At 40.1% G+C, this 19,425-nt stretch overlaps 1 protein-coding gene across 1 annotated transcript in view; it reads right to left on the reverse strand.

Annotated features, from left to right (window-relative positions):
* Window positions 1–214: 214 nt before the first annotated feature.
* The window catches only part of LOC123455270 (zinc finger protein 420-like), an 80,720-nt gene continuing 61,509 nt past the window's right edge, over window positions 215–19,425 (reverse strand). Inside the window, 2 exon segments of the mRNA XM_045135519.1 lie at window positions 215–1,553; window positions 16,179–18,940. Coding sequence (XP_044991454.1) covers window positions 16,191–18,940 — 2,750 coding nt within the window. The 3' untranslated portion in view covers window positions 215–1,553; window positions 16,179–16,190.

Below are 19,425 nucleotides of genomic sequence, written 5' to 3' on the forward strand. Positions count from 1 at the left end.
AAAAGAAACATAAAAAGCTGAGCGTGGTGGTGCACACCTTTAATCCCAGCACTGGGATGGCAGAGGTAGGAAGACTGCTGTGAGTTCAAGGCCACCCTGAGACTACATAGTGAATTTCAGGTCAGCCTGGGTTAGAGTGAGACCCTACCTCAAAAAAAAAATTAGTATATTATATGTTTTAGCAATAAAGACATAGTAAATCACACTTGTTTTAAAATAAACTTTCTTTTAATTCTACAATGAGAAATTACATTTAATCAGTATACAATCTTACACTGTATTTTGTGTCTTTAAAATCATTTTATGTATCTCCAAGTACCACACTGACAGCTTATAGATTCTACCTCATATTATATCTATCCCTCAGTCAGCCATAGTGCAGCATGTGCCAGTTTGCTGTCCCCATGAGCACCTCCAAGATCGAGTATCTGACCCCATCTATGTTAATTTCCATCCCCTCTTCTCAGATCCCTTTCTCCTCACATCCTAGTGCCCCTCTCCCTGGCACACCCCTTGCTTACTGATACCACTGCTCTCAGTCCTAGCCCCTCAATCAGCACATGGCTAGTTTTAGATGTACTGTCTAACTTTGGGATCCCTCAAAGACACCACTATCCTTTCACTATTCCCTGATGGGGCCTTTGGTAGGTCCAGTGGGAGCTTTTCCCATCTGACCAGACACTTTCTACACAGCCACCAGCAGCACAGTTGGTATTTCAGCTTCTCAATGGGTTTAAGCTGCCATAAAGCTCTGATGCCCAAGTTGACATCTGAGCATCTCTACAAAGCAGCACATGAATCCCACAGACAATTCTGTGGGGATCCGGGCTTGAGCACTTGGACTCCCAAGCCAGAGCACCACAGTGCTGACCACAGTCTCTTGTCTCATTTAGTCCCATTTCTGGAAGTCAATCAATACAGAAACTCTTCTATTCTGGGCCACATACCATAGCAAGCAAAGCTTTCTCTAGATTCATGTCCATGAGGCCTCAGCCCTAGCAACGTTGCTTCTTAAGTAGCAGTAAGAGAACCACCAGTCCAGTGTACTGCTTAATACAGAACAGCTAAGCCATTCACTATCATCTCCACTATGGTTTAGGACCCTTTCCATGGGTCAGAGAGGCAAATGTTGGCTTAAGAGAGCACTGTATATAGATGCTACTGTGTACTTCCTCCCTGGCTGGACATAAAGTGAGCCTCTATTATAGGTGAAGCATAATCCTCATCTAGGCCCTGTGGTCCTGAGGATATGAGACTCAGACAGACGGGATCCCATTCCTACACACTGCCCTATAGCTTGGATCTCCTACGAGGCTCATTTGAGGCTGTCATGATACCCAGTTTTTTTGGTTGAGTCCTCCTGACATCAAAAATCCTTGGTTAATCTCCCTTCAATCTTAAAGTGCACATCAATTTTGAGGGAAAAGTTAGCTTAAATCCCCCCCCCCCACAAGCCTGCATGGCTTACCTGTAGCATGTACCACAACCTTGCTCTGGGGTTCTCCGCACTCTCCTGTGTCTGTTTCATATTCTGAATACTAGAAACCAGCTACCTATAGATAAATTGACAGTAAACTTTTAACATTTCAGAAAGCACTTACAAAAATTAAATGGTAACCCATAATATTCACAGAAGACATTAAGAAAACACAAGCATGATTAAGACAAAATAAATTGACTATGATTCTACATATTGACAAGTACATGGATTGCTAACTTAATAAAATAATAACCTAGACTTTCCGGATATCTTATAAATCCAAATTAAGTGATTTAGAGCAACTAATCTCAAGAAAATTTCCTACATCTTTATTGTAATCCAGAAAGATTGTCAAGCCCTTTCTTAAAGAGAGGGTAGAACTATCCGAGGAGAACCAGATTTTTGTGTAGCAAATAGGAAGACAAGATGTGATTGAGAACTTTAATTCAGGAAATAAACAGGATAGAATTAAGGAATAGGTGGTTGCCAGAAAAATACAGACAGACATTTTTAGGTGTGATGGTATCTGGGTGAAGTAGTGTTCTTGAAATATTTATTTGGAACAGAAATAATGAGTTTTTATTTGTGCTATTAAAATAGGGCCTTCTTTGTTTTTAACCTATGTAACATGAGTGATGTAGTATGCAGTGTGTTTGGTTTGTGCCATACTCATGTACATGAGATGTAATTGTAGGCATTTATACATAAAAGCTTTCCCACAATGCCACATGCAGACTTGTTTCTTCAAAGAAATAGAACCTTTATTCAATACCCAAATATTAATGGTAAAAATCCTGGAAACTACCTCATAGGAGTTTATGTAAACTTACACCAATTGCACTTCACGGGTTTCAAATCACAAGATAAGCTAAAAATTTTCACTTGCTGAAAAGATATGTAGAAACCCAACAAGTACAAGTGTCATTAGAAAGGGCTGTATCAGCACATACTTTCTAGCTGTTTTCTCTAGAAATGTGGCAGGATCCATTTTGTTCATCTCACAAGTGGATTAACTGAATGTCATATGTTTGACACATTTTCCAGTGGCAGAGCAGCAGTCAGAACTCAGCACACATCCCATACTTAACCTGACCATAGAAGCCAGCTCTGCCCAAGTTCCATCATGAACTTCACCATACCAGCTCCACAGCCTCTGTAACTAGTAATACAAAGATGGACACAGCCTTCCCAGAGTGCTACCTTCTGACAATGTAATCATTTAATGAGTAACCATAGTTGCCACTTCGGCAAGCTCAGATGGAAAATTCTTATGCTAATTTTGCCATTCATGTGGCACTGATGAAGTCAATTAGTACCATACCACCTGAAACCACCCATCTCTCTTCTTTCACTAAGTGGTGGAATAACTATCAATAACTGAAAATCTAGGGATCCTCATTTCTACATTTTAACCAACCCCTGGAGATACATATGTGTGTGTGTGTGTATATGTATGTATGTATGTATGTGTATGTGTGTGTGTGTATGTATATATAGTGTGTATATATATATATATATATATATATATATATATATATATATATATATGTGTGTATAGATATATTTTTCAATTTAAGTATGTGAAACTCCAGTGGCCAGAATATATGGACAGAAGATGACACAGGGAGCACAGATGAACATGTACAGGAAAAACTGGAAAATGTTTTATCATGGTGTGCACAAGTGATGCTTGTAGAAGGGTGACTGTATTTCCTTCAGTGTCTGACATTTTCCTGGAGGAGGGTCTCTGGCTATCCATGAGAGCATCACACAGATATTTAGTTTGTCAATTCCTCTGTAAAGGTTCCCTGGGATCTGCAATATATGATAGTGATGACATGCCCCATGTTAGGCAGTTGGTTAGTTAGTTATTTTTATTTATCATGCTAATGGGTCATACATCTTCCTGATATTTGCTGCCATCTGTAAAAAGCAGAATCTCTAGACAAGTGTGGAGGTTTGAGTCAGGTGTCCACCGTAAACTTAGGTGTTCTGAATGCTAGGTTCCCGGTTGATGGAGATTTGGGAATTAACGCCTCCTGGAGGGAGTGTATTGTTGGGGGCGGGCTTATGGGTGTTATAGGCAGTTTCCCCATGCCAGTGTTTGGCACTGTCCTGTTGCTACGGTATACCCTATGTTGGCCAGGTGGTGATGTTCACACTTTGCTCATGCCATCGTTTTCCCTGTCATCGTAGAGCTTCCCCTTGAGCCCGTAAGCCAAAATAAACCTCTTTTTCCCACAATCTATTCTTGGTCAGGTGATTTCTACCAGCAATGCAAACCGGACTGCAACAGTGAAGTGGTACCAGGAGTGGAGTTGCTGCTAGACACCTGACTGTGTGACTTTGGACTTTTGGAGCCGATTTTCAAGAGGAATGTGGATGGATTTGAAACTTTGGCCTAAGAGATGCCCTGCAGTGCTGTAAGTACTGCTTGATGGACTATTCTGGTCAGAGTTGAAAGGCCTGAATGCAGTAAGAACTATGGACTATGGGGGTTGGCTTATGAGGGTGAGAAAGAGCTTTGCTTGGACTGGGCTAGTAGTTTGCGTGGGAAGCTTGCTGTTATTCTGGGTCCTGAGAAGTTGTGCAGGGTTTCTGTGCATAGAAATGAACTGGTATGAGCAGAGGGATATGGCACAGAAAAAAAAAATGAAATCTTTCGGTCTAAACTGCTTCCTGCTCACCTACAAATTGTTTGAGAGATTACAACCTTTTAGATTTGGCCAGCTGACCTTCGTTGGGGCAACAGGAAGAATGTAGACCCTTTGAAGGTGCAAGAGTGCTCAAGGAGTGTCCTGTTCTTCAAAGTTTTCTTTATTCCCCTTAGATTAACAAATTGGCACCCTACCTGATATTGTGGAGTATAAGAAATGCAGGAAAGAGGGTTATTGAGTTTGCAACACAGTCTTGTGTTCTGGAAATGGCCATGGGCACTGTGAAGCAGGTTTGCTGGTTGCTTGCAGAGAGACCCCATGGGGCCATGAGGATGAACTGTGGATTGCAGTGGAGACTCAGTGGAGATGCTGGGACCACAAGATGGTGGCTGAGAAAAGCTGCCAGCTCTGATGAAGTTTTCCAGGACTGTGAGTAGCCTAGCTGGAGAGTCGGAATTGGAATGCCAGAGACTTGTTGCTTCTTAGAGTTATTGGAATTGGAGATTTGTTACTGGTTAGAGTTGTTGGACTTGGAGTTACAGTTTAATGTTTGCCCTAGTTGTTTTAAATCTTATATTGGCTGGATGTTTCTTTGCTATACCCAATGTCATCTTTTGCAGTGGGAATGTTTATTCTGTGCAAATATGGGTTTTTTGAGGTTATTTTTTGGTATTATGGTTCAGTTAAAAGACCTTGGATTATGGGGGTTTGAACATCATTGGGACTGATGAAAACTATGGGGATTTTTAAAGTCAGACTGAATGCATTGTATTTTACACCATGTATGGATATCAGTTTATGGGGGCCAGGGGTGGAATGTCATGGTTTAATTCAGGTGTCTCCTATAAACTTAGGTGGGCTGAATGCTAGGTTCCCAGCTGATGGAGATTTGGGAATTAATGCCTCCTGGAGGGAGTGTATTGTTGGGGGTGGGCCTATGGGTATTATAGGCAGTTTCCCCTTGCCAGTGTTTGGCACACTCTCCTGTTGCTACGGTACACCTTATGTTGGCCAGGGAGTGATGTCCACCCTCTGCTCATACCATCATTCTCCCTATCATCGTGAAGCTTCCCCTCGAGCCCGTAAGCCAAAATAAACCTCTCTTTCCCACAATATGCTCTTGGTCAGGTGATTTCTACCAGCAATGTGAACCTGACTGCAACACTAAGAGTGTGAGCAGCATAGATCAAAGGGGATAAACATAGAAATTAGAAGATTTTTTTGATAGGCATAACCTCTCTTATTAGGCTAAGAGTGGAGGCTTCCCTCTAGTAACTAGCACATTCCAAATCAGTTTCCAACTCAGAAAGCATTGATTCTCACCACTATATTACCAATGCTGAAACAACGGGTTCTAACTTGGTTCTTAGTACCAGGCATGAATCCATCCCCACTGAGCAGCCTCATATTCACTTAGAAAGTAGCTATTTACCCCCATAACCTGTATTCCTCTATTGGACAAATTGAAACATATTGCCTCTCTGGTCCATTTTGCAGCTAGTAGGATTTACTGTTCTTTTGCTCTGTTGGTGATTTTTTTTTAAATTTTCTTATTTATTTATTTGTGAGCGACAGACACAGAGAGAAAGACAGATAGAGGGAGAGAGAGAGAATGGGCGCGCCAGGGCTTCCAGCTTCTGCAAACGAACTCCAGACGCGTGCGCCCCCTTGTGCATCTGGCTAACGTGGGACCTGGGGAACCGAGCCTCGAACCGGGGTCCTTAGGCTTCACAGGCAAGCGCTTAACTGCTAAGCCATCTCTCCAGCCCTCTGTTGGTGATTTTTTAAAAATTTTATTTATTTATTTATTTGAGAGCGACAGACACAGAGAGAAAGACAGATAGAGGGAGAGAGAGAGAATGGGTGCACCAGGGCCTCCAGCCTCTGCAAACAAACTCCAGACGCGTGCGCCCCCTTGTGCATCTGGCTATCTCTTGGTGATTTTTATTCCCTACCTGCTCAGGTGCCTTCCAGTACTGAGAGCTATTCAGCAGGAGGATGGCTTCTAAGTTCCAGCATGACCTCCCAATGCCATATGACCACTGACTGTGGGGTTTTCAGTAATATGGTTTTATCATTTAGTTCTGGTATAACCAGATGTATCTGCAATAGCCTGTATTGTTTTGGAGGCCCATAGGTCTCCCTATACAATAGCTCACTGTGGGCATAATCCACGCCTGGCACTGGGATTACCAACCTATGGCTTTAGGGTCAAGCTTTCATTACCCTTGTAGAGTACTTGTTCCCAATCTCTCTCTCTGAGGTTTATCTTCTAATCAGATAACAAAAGGGAAGGTGTGTATGGTACTTATCCATGTTGTATTAGTTTTCATCATCACCCCATCCACTCCTTACCACTGTCTTGATGCCCAAACCTACCACCTGTATTCTGTCCCTATTATCCCCTCCTTTTAACCTCTTCTGCTTGTCCTCTCAAAATGACTCATCAACCTTCCTATCCTATACTACTGTTGCTTACTAAAACTTTGACTAAACAAATCAAACCATTCCATGTTAGCATCCATATATGAGATATAACATATAGCATTTGTCTTTATAAGCCTGGGTAACCTGACTTAGTGTAATATTTGCAAGTTTGACCATTTTCCAGCTACTTTCATTTTCACTTACCACTAAGTAACATCTGATTAAATATATATAAAACATATTCATTGTCTACTCACTAGCTGATGGGCATCTGGGCTGATCCATTTCCTAGGAGTATTTATAGATTTTTGAGAAATTCCCACACTCTTTTCCTTGTTGGCTCTAAAAATTTGCACAAATAGTGGATAAAAGTTATTCTTTCTTGACATCAGCAGCATTTCTCCTCACTTGATTTCATTTATTAAAATTTTATTGATAACTTCCATAATTACAGACAATAAATCATAGAAATTCTATCTCCCCACTTTCCCCTTTGCAACTACACTCTCCATCATACCCTTTCCCCCTCTCTATCACTCTCTTTTATTTATTTATTTACTTTTAATTTTTATTTATTTATTTATTTGAGAGCGACAGACACAGAGAGAAAGACAGATAGAGGGAGAGAGAGAGAATGGGCGCGCCAGGGCTTCCAGCCTCTGCAAACGAACTCCAGATGCGTGCACCCCCTTGTGCATCTGGCTAACATGGGACCTGGGGAACCGAGCCTCGAACCGGGGTCCTTAGGCTTCACAGGCAAGCGCTTAACCGCCAAGCCATCTCTCCAGCCCTCTCTTTTATTTTGATGTCATCCTCTCTTCCTCCTTTTATGATGGTCTTGTGTAGGTACTTTCAGGCATTGCGAGGTCATGGATATACAGGACATTTTGTGTCTGGAGGAATGTGTTGTAAGGAGTCCTACCATTCCTTTGGCTTTTACATTGTTTCTGCCTCGTCTTCTACAATAGACCCTGAGTCTTGGAAGGTGTGATAGAGATATTTCAGTGCTGAGCACTCCTCTGTCGCTTCTTCTCAGCACTATAGTGCCTTCTAAGTTGTTCCAAGGTCACCATCATCTGAAAAGAGAAGCTTCTCTAACCAAAAGTGAAAGTAACATTAATACATGGGAATGAACATAAAGAGAAGTGCTTACTGGGAAGTTTGGTGAGTATATATACACTTAGCTAGATACCAGGAGATGTTACACCCCTAGGGCTCATGACTTTCCTTGTCATAGGTTTTTTGTTATCAGGCAAGTATTCCATTCCATGTACTGGGCCTTCAGTCCAATTAGAGAGCAGTTGGTTTTCCCCAGAATAGGTCACTTTGCACCCATTTGCTCATTTGGCCTGGCAGGCCAAATTTAAGGCTTGGAGTGAACACTGTTGACTTCTCTCTCTCCCATGGAACTGCATGCAGCATAGCTATTTTCAGCTTCCTCTCAGATGGTCTACATGGAAGAGGTTTTTCAGCTCAGTTCCATCAGGATTTCTCAGTGACCTTGCAGCCCAAGTATGTGGAGTCTTCAGCAATAGGGTCTAATCATCTATTTCTGGTGGAAAACCAAGACCTGTAATGTTTTGGGGAGTATCAGGGATGTTCATGGCCAACAACTCACTGGAAGGTATCCAATTCCTGGCACTGAAATATTCTAGTAACAATCTAGGGCTTCTAGGTGTGCCATTGTCTAAAACAATAGATTTCCATATGAATTATTCATACCCTCTTAGATGTTAATTAGTCCTCTCCCCACCTTTCCTTTTACTCAGTATCTTCCCCTGACCTCACTTAGGCCTTTCCACCCCCATTAATCTGTTCTTCTACTTAAATATATATAATACCATCCTCTTATGTCCTGCCTCCTCCCTCCCATTCTATTCACCTTATTTCCCTTTCCTAGCTTACTGGCCTCTGCTACTGAATTTTATTCCAACTTACATAGAAGCCCAAACATTTACAGCTAGGATCCACATATGAGAGAGAACATGTGATGTTTGGCTTTCTGGGCCTGGGATATGTCAGTAAGTCAATTCCAGGTCAGCTTGGGCTACAGCAAGACCCTACCTCAAAAACAAAACAAAACAAAAATGTATATGAGTACTAAGAGGATTTTTTTTTGAATTGTCAGAGTCACTTATAAGTAGAATTGCATCATATGTAAATAGGGCATCTTTGACTTTTCTCTTTGAATATTGTGGTAATTTGAATTCTCTCTTTGAATATTGTGGTAATTTGAATGGCTGTCCCTCAATAGACTTGGGACTTTTATTATTAAAGCTTGTAACTTGGATTTTCAGCTTCCTGGCTGGAACAGGTGTCACTGGAGGTGGATCCTGGGGTCAAACCCAAAGGTTTTACTAAGGGTGGACCAAAGGTATGCAGAGAGCAGTCTGAGTTCTACTTCAGTCCCTGCTGTTTGTTGAGTTTGTGTATTTATTTGTGGTGCCTGCTAGTGATTTTGTTTGGATCTGTGAAACAGAGCCAGTTTCTATTACCATTATAGAATTTCCCCTCAATCTGTAAGCTTCAATAAATCCCTTCCCTCATAAACTGTTTAGAAATTCATCCCAGCAAAATAAAGCTGACTAGAAGTACTTTTGACATTTTCCCTTATCTTATTTCTGGAGTCATGACTTCAAGTAATATTTACAATAGCACTGGTGAGAGAGTACACCCTGTCTTTTTACAGACCTTAATGGGAATGCTTCAAGTTTCTCCCATTTTAGTATATGGGTTCTTATGTCTGTATATATAACCCTTTTTATGTTGATATGATCCCTCTGAATCTATTCTCTAGAGTTGTAAAAATGTTTTATTATTTATTTATTTATGTGAGAAATAGACACAGAGACAGGATAGGCACACAAGGGCCTGTGGCCACTGTAAATGAACTTCAGATCCATGTGACATCTTGTGCATCTGGCTGACGTGGGTACTGAGGAATTGAACCTGGGTCCTTTGGCTTTGCAGACAAGTACCTTAACCACTAAGCCATTTCTCTAGGCTTTGTCTACACCTATTGAAAAGATCATGTGATTTAGGTCCTTAAGTCCATTTATGACTTTTACTTTTATCAATTTCCATGTTGCATCAGCTCTGCATTGCTGAGAATGAACCTACTTGATTAAGGTGGATAATACTTTGGGTGTGTTCCTGGGTTCAGTTTTCAAAAATTTACTGAAAAATTTTACTCCTAACTTCATCAGGGATATTCTTTGTTTTGTCTTCGTCTTTTTTTTTTTTTTTTTTTGATATTTGTATAATGCTGGCTTCATAGAAGTAGTTATGGCTAGAAAGTAATATGCAAGATTCATTAAGATTCTTTTTTTTATATATATATTTATTTTATTTTATTTTATTTTTGAGAGAGAGACAGGAGACAGATACAGTGAGCATGGGCACACCAGGGCCTTCTGTCACTGCAAATGAACTCTAAATTATTTATTTATTTATTTATTTATTTATTTATTTATTTATTTATTTATTTATTTATTTAATTTGAGAGCGACAGACACAGAGAGGAAGACAGATAGAGGGAGAGAGAGAGAATGGGTGCGCCAGGGCTTCCAGCCTCTGCAAACGAACTCCAGACGCGTGCGCCCCCTTGTGCATCTGGCTAACGTGGGACCTGGGGAACCGAGCCTCGAACCAGGGTCCTTAGGCTTCACAGGCAAGCGCTTAACCGCTAAGCCATCTCTCCAGCCCTCATTAAGATTCTTAACCAGCAGTGATCCCTGCAAAAACTACACAACTGGAGAGCTGGCAATGATAAGTCCACTGCTACAATTGTGGCATATCTGTTATGGTGGAAATGACCTGCTGTGATTGGATATGAGGTCTGCCACATGGAACAGAATTAATGCTTGGTACTGAAAAGCTAATCCATGAGGATAGTGGCAGCAGAAACTTCTACTGATATTAGGCTAAACATGAATGTTGCACCCATGAACTTGCCCTCTAAATATTTATGCTTATGTCTGAAGATTAATGCTGCTCTCACTTTTGGGAAAACTTTTCATAGACGACAATGACTACTGGAGTTATTGAAACTTAACAAATATTGAGAAGTGACTGTTGCATATTCTAAATTAAATGAAACACTACTGTCACCTCCAAGACTCCAAGAACATAGAAAAAAAGGTGGTGAAAAGATGTAACATATAAATGATGGAGAATTTTGGTATTCAGTTTTCCAAACATAAAGGGTGTTTATGACTTCAAAGTATTTTGCTTCCTGCTGAAGATCTACATATTATTGGGATCATTTTTCTCATGGACAGTGATGGGAGAAAATTCAAATTAGGGGCTGAAGAGATGGTTCAACTACCTACCTGCGGAGACTAATGAATCAGGTTTGCTTACTCGGTAACCTCATAAACCCAGATGCGCAGAGAGGCACATGCATCTGGAATTCATTTGCAGCAGCCCATTCTCTATCTGCCCCCTCTTCTCTCAAATAAGTAAAAATAAAATATTAAAAAATAAATCAGAAAGGTAGATGAACTCCAGAACTCACTCTTACCACTTTCCTCCTCACCAGTGTGATCCTGTCTTCCAGTTGCTGGAATTAGAATTCTTTACCCATTCAAATAGACCCTACCCACTGGAACTTTAAACTAAAATAATCCCTTCATTTCTTTTCTAAGATTTTTTTCTCTCAGCAACATGAAGGTAACTGATACACTAAGTAATTTAGTGTTGTTGAAGCAACTGTTATTGTGATTCCTTTCTAGATTTCTTCCTCAGCTGGTCATTGGTATATAGGAAGCATGTATGTTTTGTATGTGAAAATTTTAAATTAGCAGCTTGTTTAAAGTGTTATCAGTTCTAAAAGTGTACTAGTTAAGTTCCATTGTCAATTTGAGCAGATTAGGAATGAAATAAAATACATACTTTTTGGGAGGTTCACTGAGGGTTTTAGCAGAGAAAATTTTGAAGATACAAATACTTTCTCTCACGGTGTTTACCCTTTCTAGTAATTGACTATATATAAAGATCTTCAGTGCTATGGAAACTTCCCACTGCTTAAGGGCATTTCTGTTGTTTATAAGTATTGAGGAAGGTAAGTAATATTAAACAAATTGCTCTTCTTACTGACATACACATTCATCACATTTCCTATGCTCAAATTTAACTTCATAATGATATGCTTGGCTCCACACTTCAACTGTCACAGGATTTTAAAGTTGTCAGAGTTTTCTACTTGTGAGAAAACATAAACTGGAGAGGTTTCTGAGTACAAAGTTAACACATTTAGAAACTCAAATGACTAGAAATATCTAAGATTAGTAGTTCTAGCTGAATACCTCTGAAGTAAGAATTGGAAGACACTGCAGATGAAAGATCTCATGTTGAAAACCATCTCAACTGATTACCTATTCTAAAAGGATAGTCAGACAGTTATATTATTTTGTACCACACTCTAGTAGTTAAATAACAATTCATTATAGAGTTGTGTTCACAGTCATGGATTCTCATTTAGGTCGCTCATAGGATGGCTCACCAGCTAAGAGCAATTGCTCCAAATGCCTTGTTTTTACTTTACATATATTACAACAGGTTATACACTATTGTCCCTATGGAGTAGAATGGTACCTTCATTCAGAGTATACCTACCCACTGAATGTGCCCCTCTTCCAAAGTTTCCTGAGCCATGGCAGGCCTGTTGACAGTCTATATTAGTGTTCTTTGTAGCCTCTAAATATCCCCTTGCATAAGTTTATTCTAAATATCTTTTATTTTTAATTTATGTACTTTTATTTATTTTAGAGAGAGGAAGATACAGATATAGAATAGGCACATAAGGGGTTTCAGACACTGCAAACTCCAGACACCTGCACCACCTTGTGTATTTGGCTTACATGGGTACTGGGGAATTCAATCTGGGTCCTTTGGCTTTCCAGGCAAAAGCCTCTACTGTTAAAGCTCCATTCAAAATGTCTCCTTATAGTCTTGGGGCTGGTTGTCAGGCTTGCATTAAGAGTAGTATTCATGGACTAGAGTGGTGGCTTAGTGTTTAAGGCAGTTGCCTGCAAAACCTAAGGCAGGCTACAGGTTTGATCCCCCAGTATCCATGTAAGTCAGATGCACAAGGTGGTACATGCATCTGGAGTTTGTTTGCAGTGGCTAGAAGCTCTGGTACACCAATTCTATTTCTCTGCCTCTTCTCTCTCTCAAATAAATTATTTTTAAAATACTGCAAAAAAAAAAATCAACACCCCCAAACCCACTAAGCTCCTGATTAGTACACTAATAAGCTAAACAAAACTTAATAGAAAGAGCAGTAATCATGATACTGGTTTCTCTCCTGTGTGGTGAGGATTCCATGCAGTATTCTCTGCAGGACTAGGTTGATGCTTGTGTAATCATACATCTGGTTTACATCATGAAAGGTTTTCCTTTCCCTTCTATTATGAAGGTAATTTATCTGGATAGACCAGGTTGTTGGCAGGCATGATGTGTAACCCTTTAAAATATTTTATTCATTTATTTAGTAAAGAAAGGCAGATAGAGAATGGGCACACCAGGGCCTCCAGCCAAGCCAGTCTTACAGAGAATACTGTAAGGAATCCTCACCACGCAGGAGAGAAACCAGTATCATGACTGAGCTCATTTGTTGATTTGTCCCAAATTCCTTTAGCACTCTGTTCATATCTTTTTGTCTCCAGTATCACTAAGTAATCTATGGAAGAGTGTTTACTGATTTACTTTTACTTCCTTCAGCCATCAAGTAAGTTGGTTTTGCTATCTTCCATTTCTTTCATGCATCCTTTGACTTCTTTTTTTGGTTGTTTTTCCAATTCATTTAGGAAATTCTGATTTGTAGCTTGAGGTTTTTTTCTTTCTTTTGTTGCTTTTCTTCTATTTCCTTCAGCCATTCTCAGAGTTACTTTTAAAATTATATATTTTGTTTATTTATGTGAGAGAAAGGGAGAGAGGGGGATAGGGAGGGAAAGAAAAGGCGTGCCAGGGCTTCCAACTGCTGCAAATGAACTCCAGATGCATGTGCCCCTTGTGCATCTAGCTTACATGGGCCCTGGAGAATAGAATCAGGATCCTTTGCCTTTGCAGGCAAAAGCCTTAACCGAAAAGCCATAACTCCAGCCCTTAGAGTTCTTTTATCACTCCAATCAGTTTCAGCCCATTCCAACATCAACTTATTCACAGTCTCATTAAGTTTGTTTAAAATGTTTGCTGGAGCCAGGTAGGGTGGCACATGCCTTTAATCCCAGCACTTAGGAGACAAGGGTAGAAGCACTATGAGGTTGAGGCCATCCTGAGAGTACATAGTGAATGTCAGATTAGTCCAGGCTAGAGTGAGTAAGACCCAATCTAGATACACCCCCCCCGCAAAAGTTCTTTGGCACTTCATTTTGGGCTTCTATGTCTTGGGATTTCTTTTTTTTTATTTTTTGTTTATTTATTTTATTTGAGGGACAGACAGAAGGAGAAAGAGGCAGATAGATAGATACAGAATGGGCATGCCAGGGCCTCTAGCCACTGCAAAGGACCTCCAGACATGTGCATCCCTTGTGCATCTGGCTAACATGGGGACTGGGGAATCAAGCCTTGAACTGGGAACCTTAGGCTTGACAGGCAAGTACTTAACCACTAAGCCATCTCTCCAGCCCGGGATTTCTTTTTAAAAAAATATATTATTATTTATTTGAGAGAGAGAGGGAGGGGGAGAAAGAGAAAGAATATGGGTGTGCCAGGGCCTTCAGCCATTGCAAATGAACACTTGATGCGTGCGCCCCCTTGTGCACCTGGCTTATGTGGGACCTGGAGATTTAAACCAAGATCCTTTAGCTTTGCAGACAAATGCCTTAACCACTAACCCATCTCTCCAGTTTCTGTCTTGGGGATTTCTATAATCTTTCATGGGAGGTTTCAATTGTGGGACTAGGTAATCTTAGTGGGGATTTTATTGCTGGATGTGTTGTTTTGCATCATGATGTGCCCATCTCATGATCAGTTGTATTACTGAGGATACAGGAGTAGGCTGTAGCTTTCGTACAGTCTGAGTTGGGTGGCTTGGTCTAAATTAATGCATGTGAGAATGACAACTAGCCCTGGTATGCAATTGCCCCACTTGGCCAACTGAAAACAATGGTGCCTTGTTTGCAGCTGTACTTCAGCTGGACCATGTGCACCCAGTTCACAGCCAACTCACTCTTAATTGCTTCTTTATTAATGGCAGGGCAGAACACAATGGAAATCTGGAACTAGCAGGCCAATATATTTGTGAGAACCATAGTGAACACTCAAATCCTGCATGAAGAACATGTGTGGGGATACAGTGATTTTTTACCCACTCCATCAGGGAATAGGAAGCCAGGACCTACTCTAAGTGCATATTTGTGAAGGGTTCCAGCTGACCCACAGCAAATGCAAGGGAACCACAAGTGGGAAACCTTTCAGTGAGGAACCAGAAGCCCAGACCTACTCACTCTTCACTTGTGCAGGGTTCCTGCCACCACACAACAGAATCACAGGAGCCAAAAGCCTGGGAACAGGGAGATGGCAGAGAAGGCAAACACATACCACCTGTACTTAGGAGTCCTAGCTACACATGTGCAGAGTCTCAGCCACCCCACACCAGTGACAGGGGAACTAGGAGTGGGAGAACCAGGACTGCCCTGGGTTTTATGCACACAGAAACAAATAAATTTGGATAAGCACTTTGACAGCTTCAAAACTCATGTTATATATGTATGTGTACATATATGTGTGTGTGTGTGTGTGTGTATGTGTGTGTATGTGTGTGTGTGTGTGTGCACAACCATGTTCTGATGTAAAGTAAGGACTATGTTGATGATTGGACTTCTTCAGTTTACTGATAATGTATAAAGTCAATTACAAGTTGCAGCATAAAGAGGTAAGAATTGTTATTTTAATGAACTGTATAATGTGAAGTGGTTTATGAACTTGAGTGGATAATGTCCTTGAATTCTTTATAAATACAGGATTGCTCAACTCTTTGAGTTCTCTAATGTTGGTTGAGGTGTGGCATTTAATAGTCATGCTTTCATAAGACTTTCCACCTTTATGATTACCCTGAGACATATTGGGATGTGAATTAGGGAAGCTTTGCCACATTCATTAGGTTCCTACAAATTTTATACTGTATGATCTTTGTGATGAGTGGTGTAGTACTTTTATCAGAAGAAGTCTTTCATAGACTCACTAAATTAATTGTGACTATTAACATCTATGAATTCTGATGCATGGGGAGATGTGGCTTCTGGCAGAAAGCTGTCTCACATACATTACATTCATATGGTTTCTCACCTTTATGAATTCTCTGATGTCTATTAAGATCTGGTTTGGCAAGGAAACATTTCAAACATTCATATCATTACTATTCTGTATGAGTTTTCTGGTTTCTATTAAGATCTTATTTGGCAAGGAAAGGTCTTCCATGTTTATTACATTATGACTGCTAACCCATATAACTTCTTTGGTGCACAGTGAGTTTTGACATGGAGATTGAAATTTTCCATATTTATTACATGGATATGGCCTCTCTCCTGTATAAGTTCTCGGGTGCATAGTAACCTGTGACTTAGAAGTGAAAGCTTTCCAATATTCATTACTTTCACATGGTCACTCACCTGTATGTGTTTTCAGGTACATAGTGAGCTGTGCGTCAGAGATGTAAGCTTTCCCACACTCATGACATTTATATAGCTTCTCCCATGTATGACTTCTCTGCTGTCTAGGATAAGACTTGACTTGGCAAGACCAAGCTTTCTATATTCATAAGGCTTCTCCCCTGTATGAGTTCTCTGGGGCAGAGTTTTGATGTGGAGATGTTTTCTGACATTCATTACATTCACATAGCCTCTCACGTGAATGAGATCTCTGGTGCACAGCAAAGTTTGATGTAGAGATGAAAGGTTTCCCACATTCATTACATTCATAAAGCTTCTTGCTTGTATGAGTTCTGAGGTGTACAGTGGTTTTTGATGTAGAGATGAAAGGTTTCCTACATTCACTGGATTCATTTGGCTCATATGAATTCTCTGGTGCAGAGTGAGTTCTGATTTACAGATGAAAGCTTTTTCACATTCATTACATTAATATGACCTCTGACCAGTATGAGCTCTCTGGTGCGTAGTGAGATTTGATTTTGAGATGAAAGCTTTCCCACATTCATTGCATTCATATGGCCTCTCTCCTGTATGAGTTCTCTGGTGTATAGTGAGCTGTTGCTTAGAGATGAAAGCTTTCTCACATTCATTACATTCATATGGCCTCTCACCTGTATGAGTTCTCTGGTGTACAGTGAGCTGTTGCTTATAGATGAAAGCTTTCCCACACTCATTACATTCATATGGCCTCTCACCTGTATGAGTGCCCTGATGCATAGTGAGCAGTGACTTGGAGATGAAAGCTTTCCCACATTCATATGTCTTCTCACTTGTATGAGTTCTTTGGTGCCTAGTGAGTTTTGACATACAGATGAAAGCTTTTTCACATTCATTACATTTGTATGGCTTCTCACCTGTATGAGTTCTGTGATGAATAGTGAGCTTTGATATACAGATGAAAGCTTTCCCATATTCATTACATTTATATGGCTTCTCTCCTGTATGTCTTCTCTGATGTCTACTAAGACTTGATTTGGCAAGAAAATGTTTTCCACATTCATAAGGCTTCTCCCCTGTATGAGTTCTCTGGTGCTCAGTTAGTTTTGATTTGGAGATGAAGGTGTTCCCACATTCATTACATGTTTATGGCCACTCTCCCGTATGATTTCTCTGGTGCAAAGTGAGCTGTGGCTTAGAGATGAAATATTTCCCACATTCACTACATTCATATGGTTTCTCACCTGTATGAGCTCTCAGGTGCATAGTGACCTGTTGCTTAGAGATGAAAGCTTTCCCACATTTGTTACATTCATATGGCCTCTCACCTGAATGACTTCTCTGGTGCATGCCAAGACGTTGCTTAGAGATGAAAGCTTTCCCACATTCGTTACATTCATATGGCCTATCATTTGTATGAATTTTCTGGTGAACAGTGAGGTTTGATGTGGAGATGAAAGCTTTCCCACATTCATTACATCCATAAGGCTTCTCCCCTGTATGAGTTCTCTGGTGTAAAGTGAGTTTTGATGTGGAGATAAAACCTTTCCCACATTCATTACATTCATATGGCCTCTTACCAGTATGAGTTCTCTGGTGCATAGTGAGATGTGACATACAGATGAAAGTTTTCCCACATTCATTACATTCATATGGCCTCTCACCTGTATGATTTCTCTGGTGCATGGTGAGCTGTTGCTTAGAGATGAAAGCTTTCCCACATTCATTACATTCATATGGTCTCTCACCGGTATGAGTTTTCTGGTGCCTAGTAAGCGGTTGTTTAGAGATGAATGTTTTCCCACATTCATCACATTTATATGGCCTCTCACCTGTATGAGTTCTCTGGTGCATAGTGAGCTGTTGCTTAGAGATGAAAGCTTTTCCACATTCATTACATTCATATGGCCTCTCGCCTGTATGAGTTCTTTGATGCATACTGAGCAGCGACTTGGAGATGAAAGCTTTCTCACATTCATTACATTCATATGGCTTCTCACCTGTATGAATTCTTCGGTGCCTAGTGAGCTGTTGCTTAGAGATGAAAGCTTTCCCACATTCATTACATTCATATGGCCTCTCACCTGTATGAGTTTTCTGGTGCCGAGTGAGCTGCTGCTTAGAGATGAAAGCTTTCCCACATTCATTACATTCATATGGCCTTTCACCTGTGTGAGTTCTCTGGTGCAGAGTGAGCTGTTGCTTAGAGCTCAAAGCTTTCCCACATTCATTACATTCATATGGTCTCTCACCTGTATGAATTCTCTGATGCATAGTGAGCACTGACTTGGCAATAAAAGCTTTCGCACATTCATTACATTCATATGGCTTTTCACCTGTATGAATTCTTTGGTGCCTAGTGAGTTCTGACATAGAGATGAAAGCTTTCCCACATTTATTACATTCATATGGCCTCTCACCTGTATGAGTTCTCTGATGAATAGTGAGCTTTGATATGCAGGTGAAAGACTTCCCACATTCATTACATACATATGGCTTCTCCCCTGTATGAATTCTTTGATGTTTCCTAAGATCTGATATGAAAGGGAAAGATTTTCCACATTCATTACAAACATATGAATTGTGACCGGTGTGGGTTCTCTGATGTTCATTAAGGTCTGACTTGGCAAAGAAAGATTTCCCACATTCATTACATGTATGTGGCTTCTTGTTTGCATGAGGTCTCTGATGAATAGTGAGTTTTGACATGTTGTAGAAATCTTTCACACATTCATTAAATTCATATGACCTCTCAGCAATCTGGCATTGTTGACTTTTTAATTCAGCTGTGAAACAAAAATAAAAATGTTTTACATTCCCTATGTTAAACAAGCACTTGACTTACAACAGCATCCTCATAGATGGGCATGTATTATATTTTGAGAAAAGAGAGCTCACAGTAACTGTATTCATATGTTTTTTCTCTGGTGACTACTTTTTTTTTTTTAATTCAATGGCTATAGTTTTATTATAGAGCAATCACCCATATAGATAACACTCTCGGGTGTGTCTTGATATGAACCTTGTCCTATAAATTGAAATGTAAACTAAGCAAAGCCTTTTCGATATTACTTAATTTATTAGAAGTCACTTGATTCTGAAATATCTTTATATGAGACTAATATTGACAAACTCTAATGTTGTTTTTGTTGTATCCACTATAATTTTTGTCTCATTTTTCTGAAGACAGCCATTGTAACTTGGATGAACATTATGATAATAAAAATTTTAATTACCATGTAACAACCTAAGATATGTGACAAAAAGTTAT

This window comes from Jaculus jaculus, chromosome 16 (genome assembly GCF_020740685.1).
Source record: "Jaculus jaculus isolate mJacJac1 chromosome 16, mJacJac1.mat.Y.cur, whole genome shotgun sequence".
NCBI classification, from domain to species: domain Eukaryota; kingdom Metazoa; phylum Chordata; class Mammalia; order Rodentia; family Dipodidae; genus Jaculus; species Jaculus jaculus.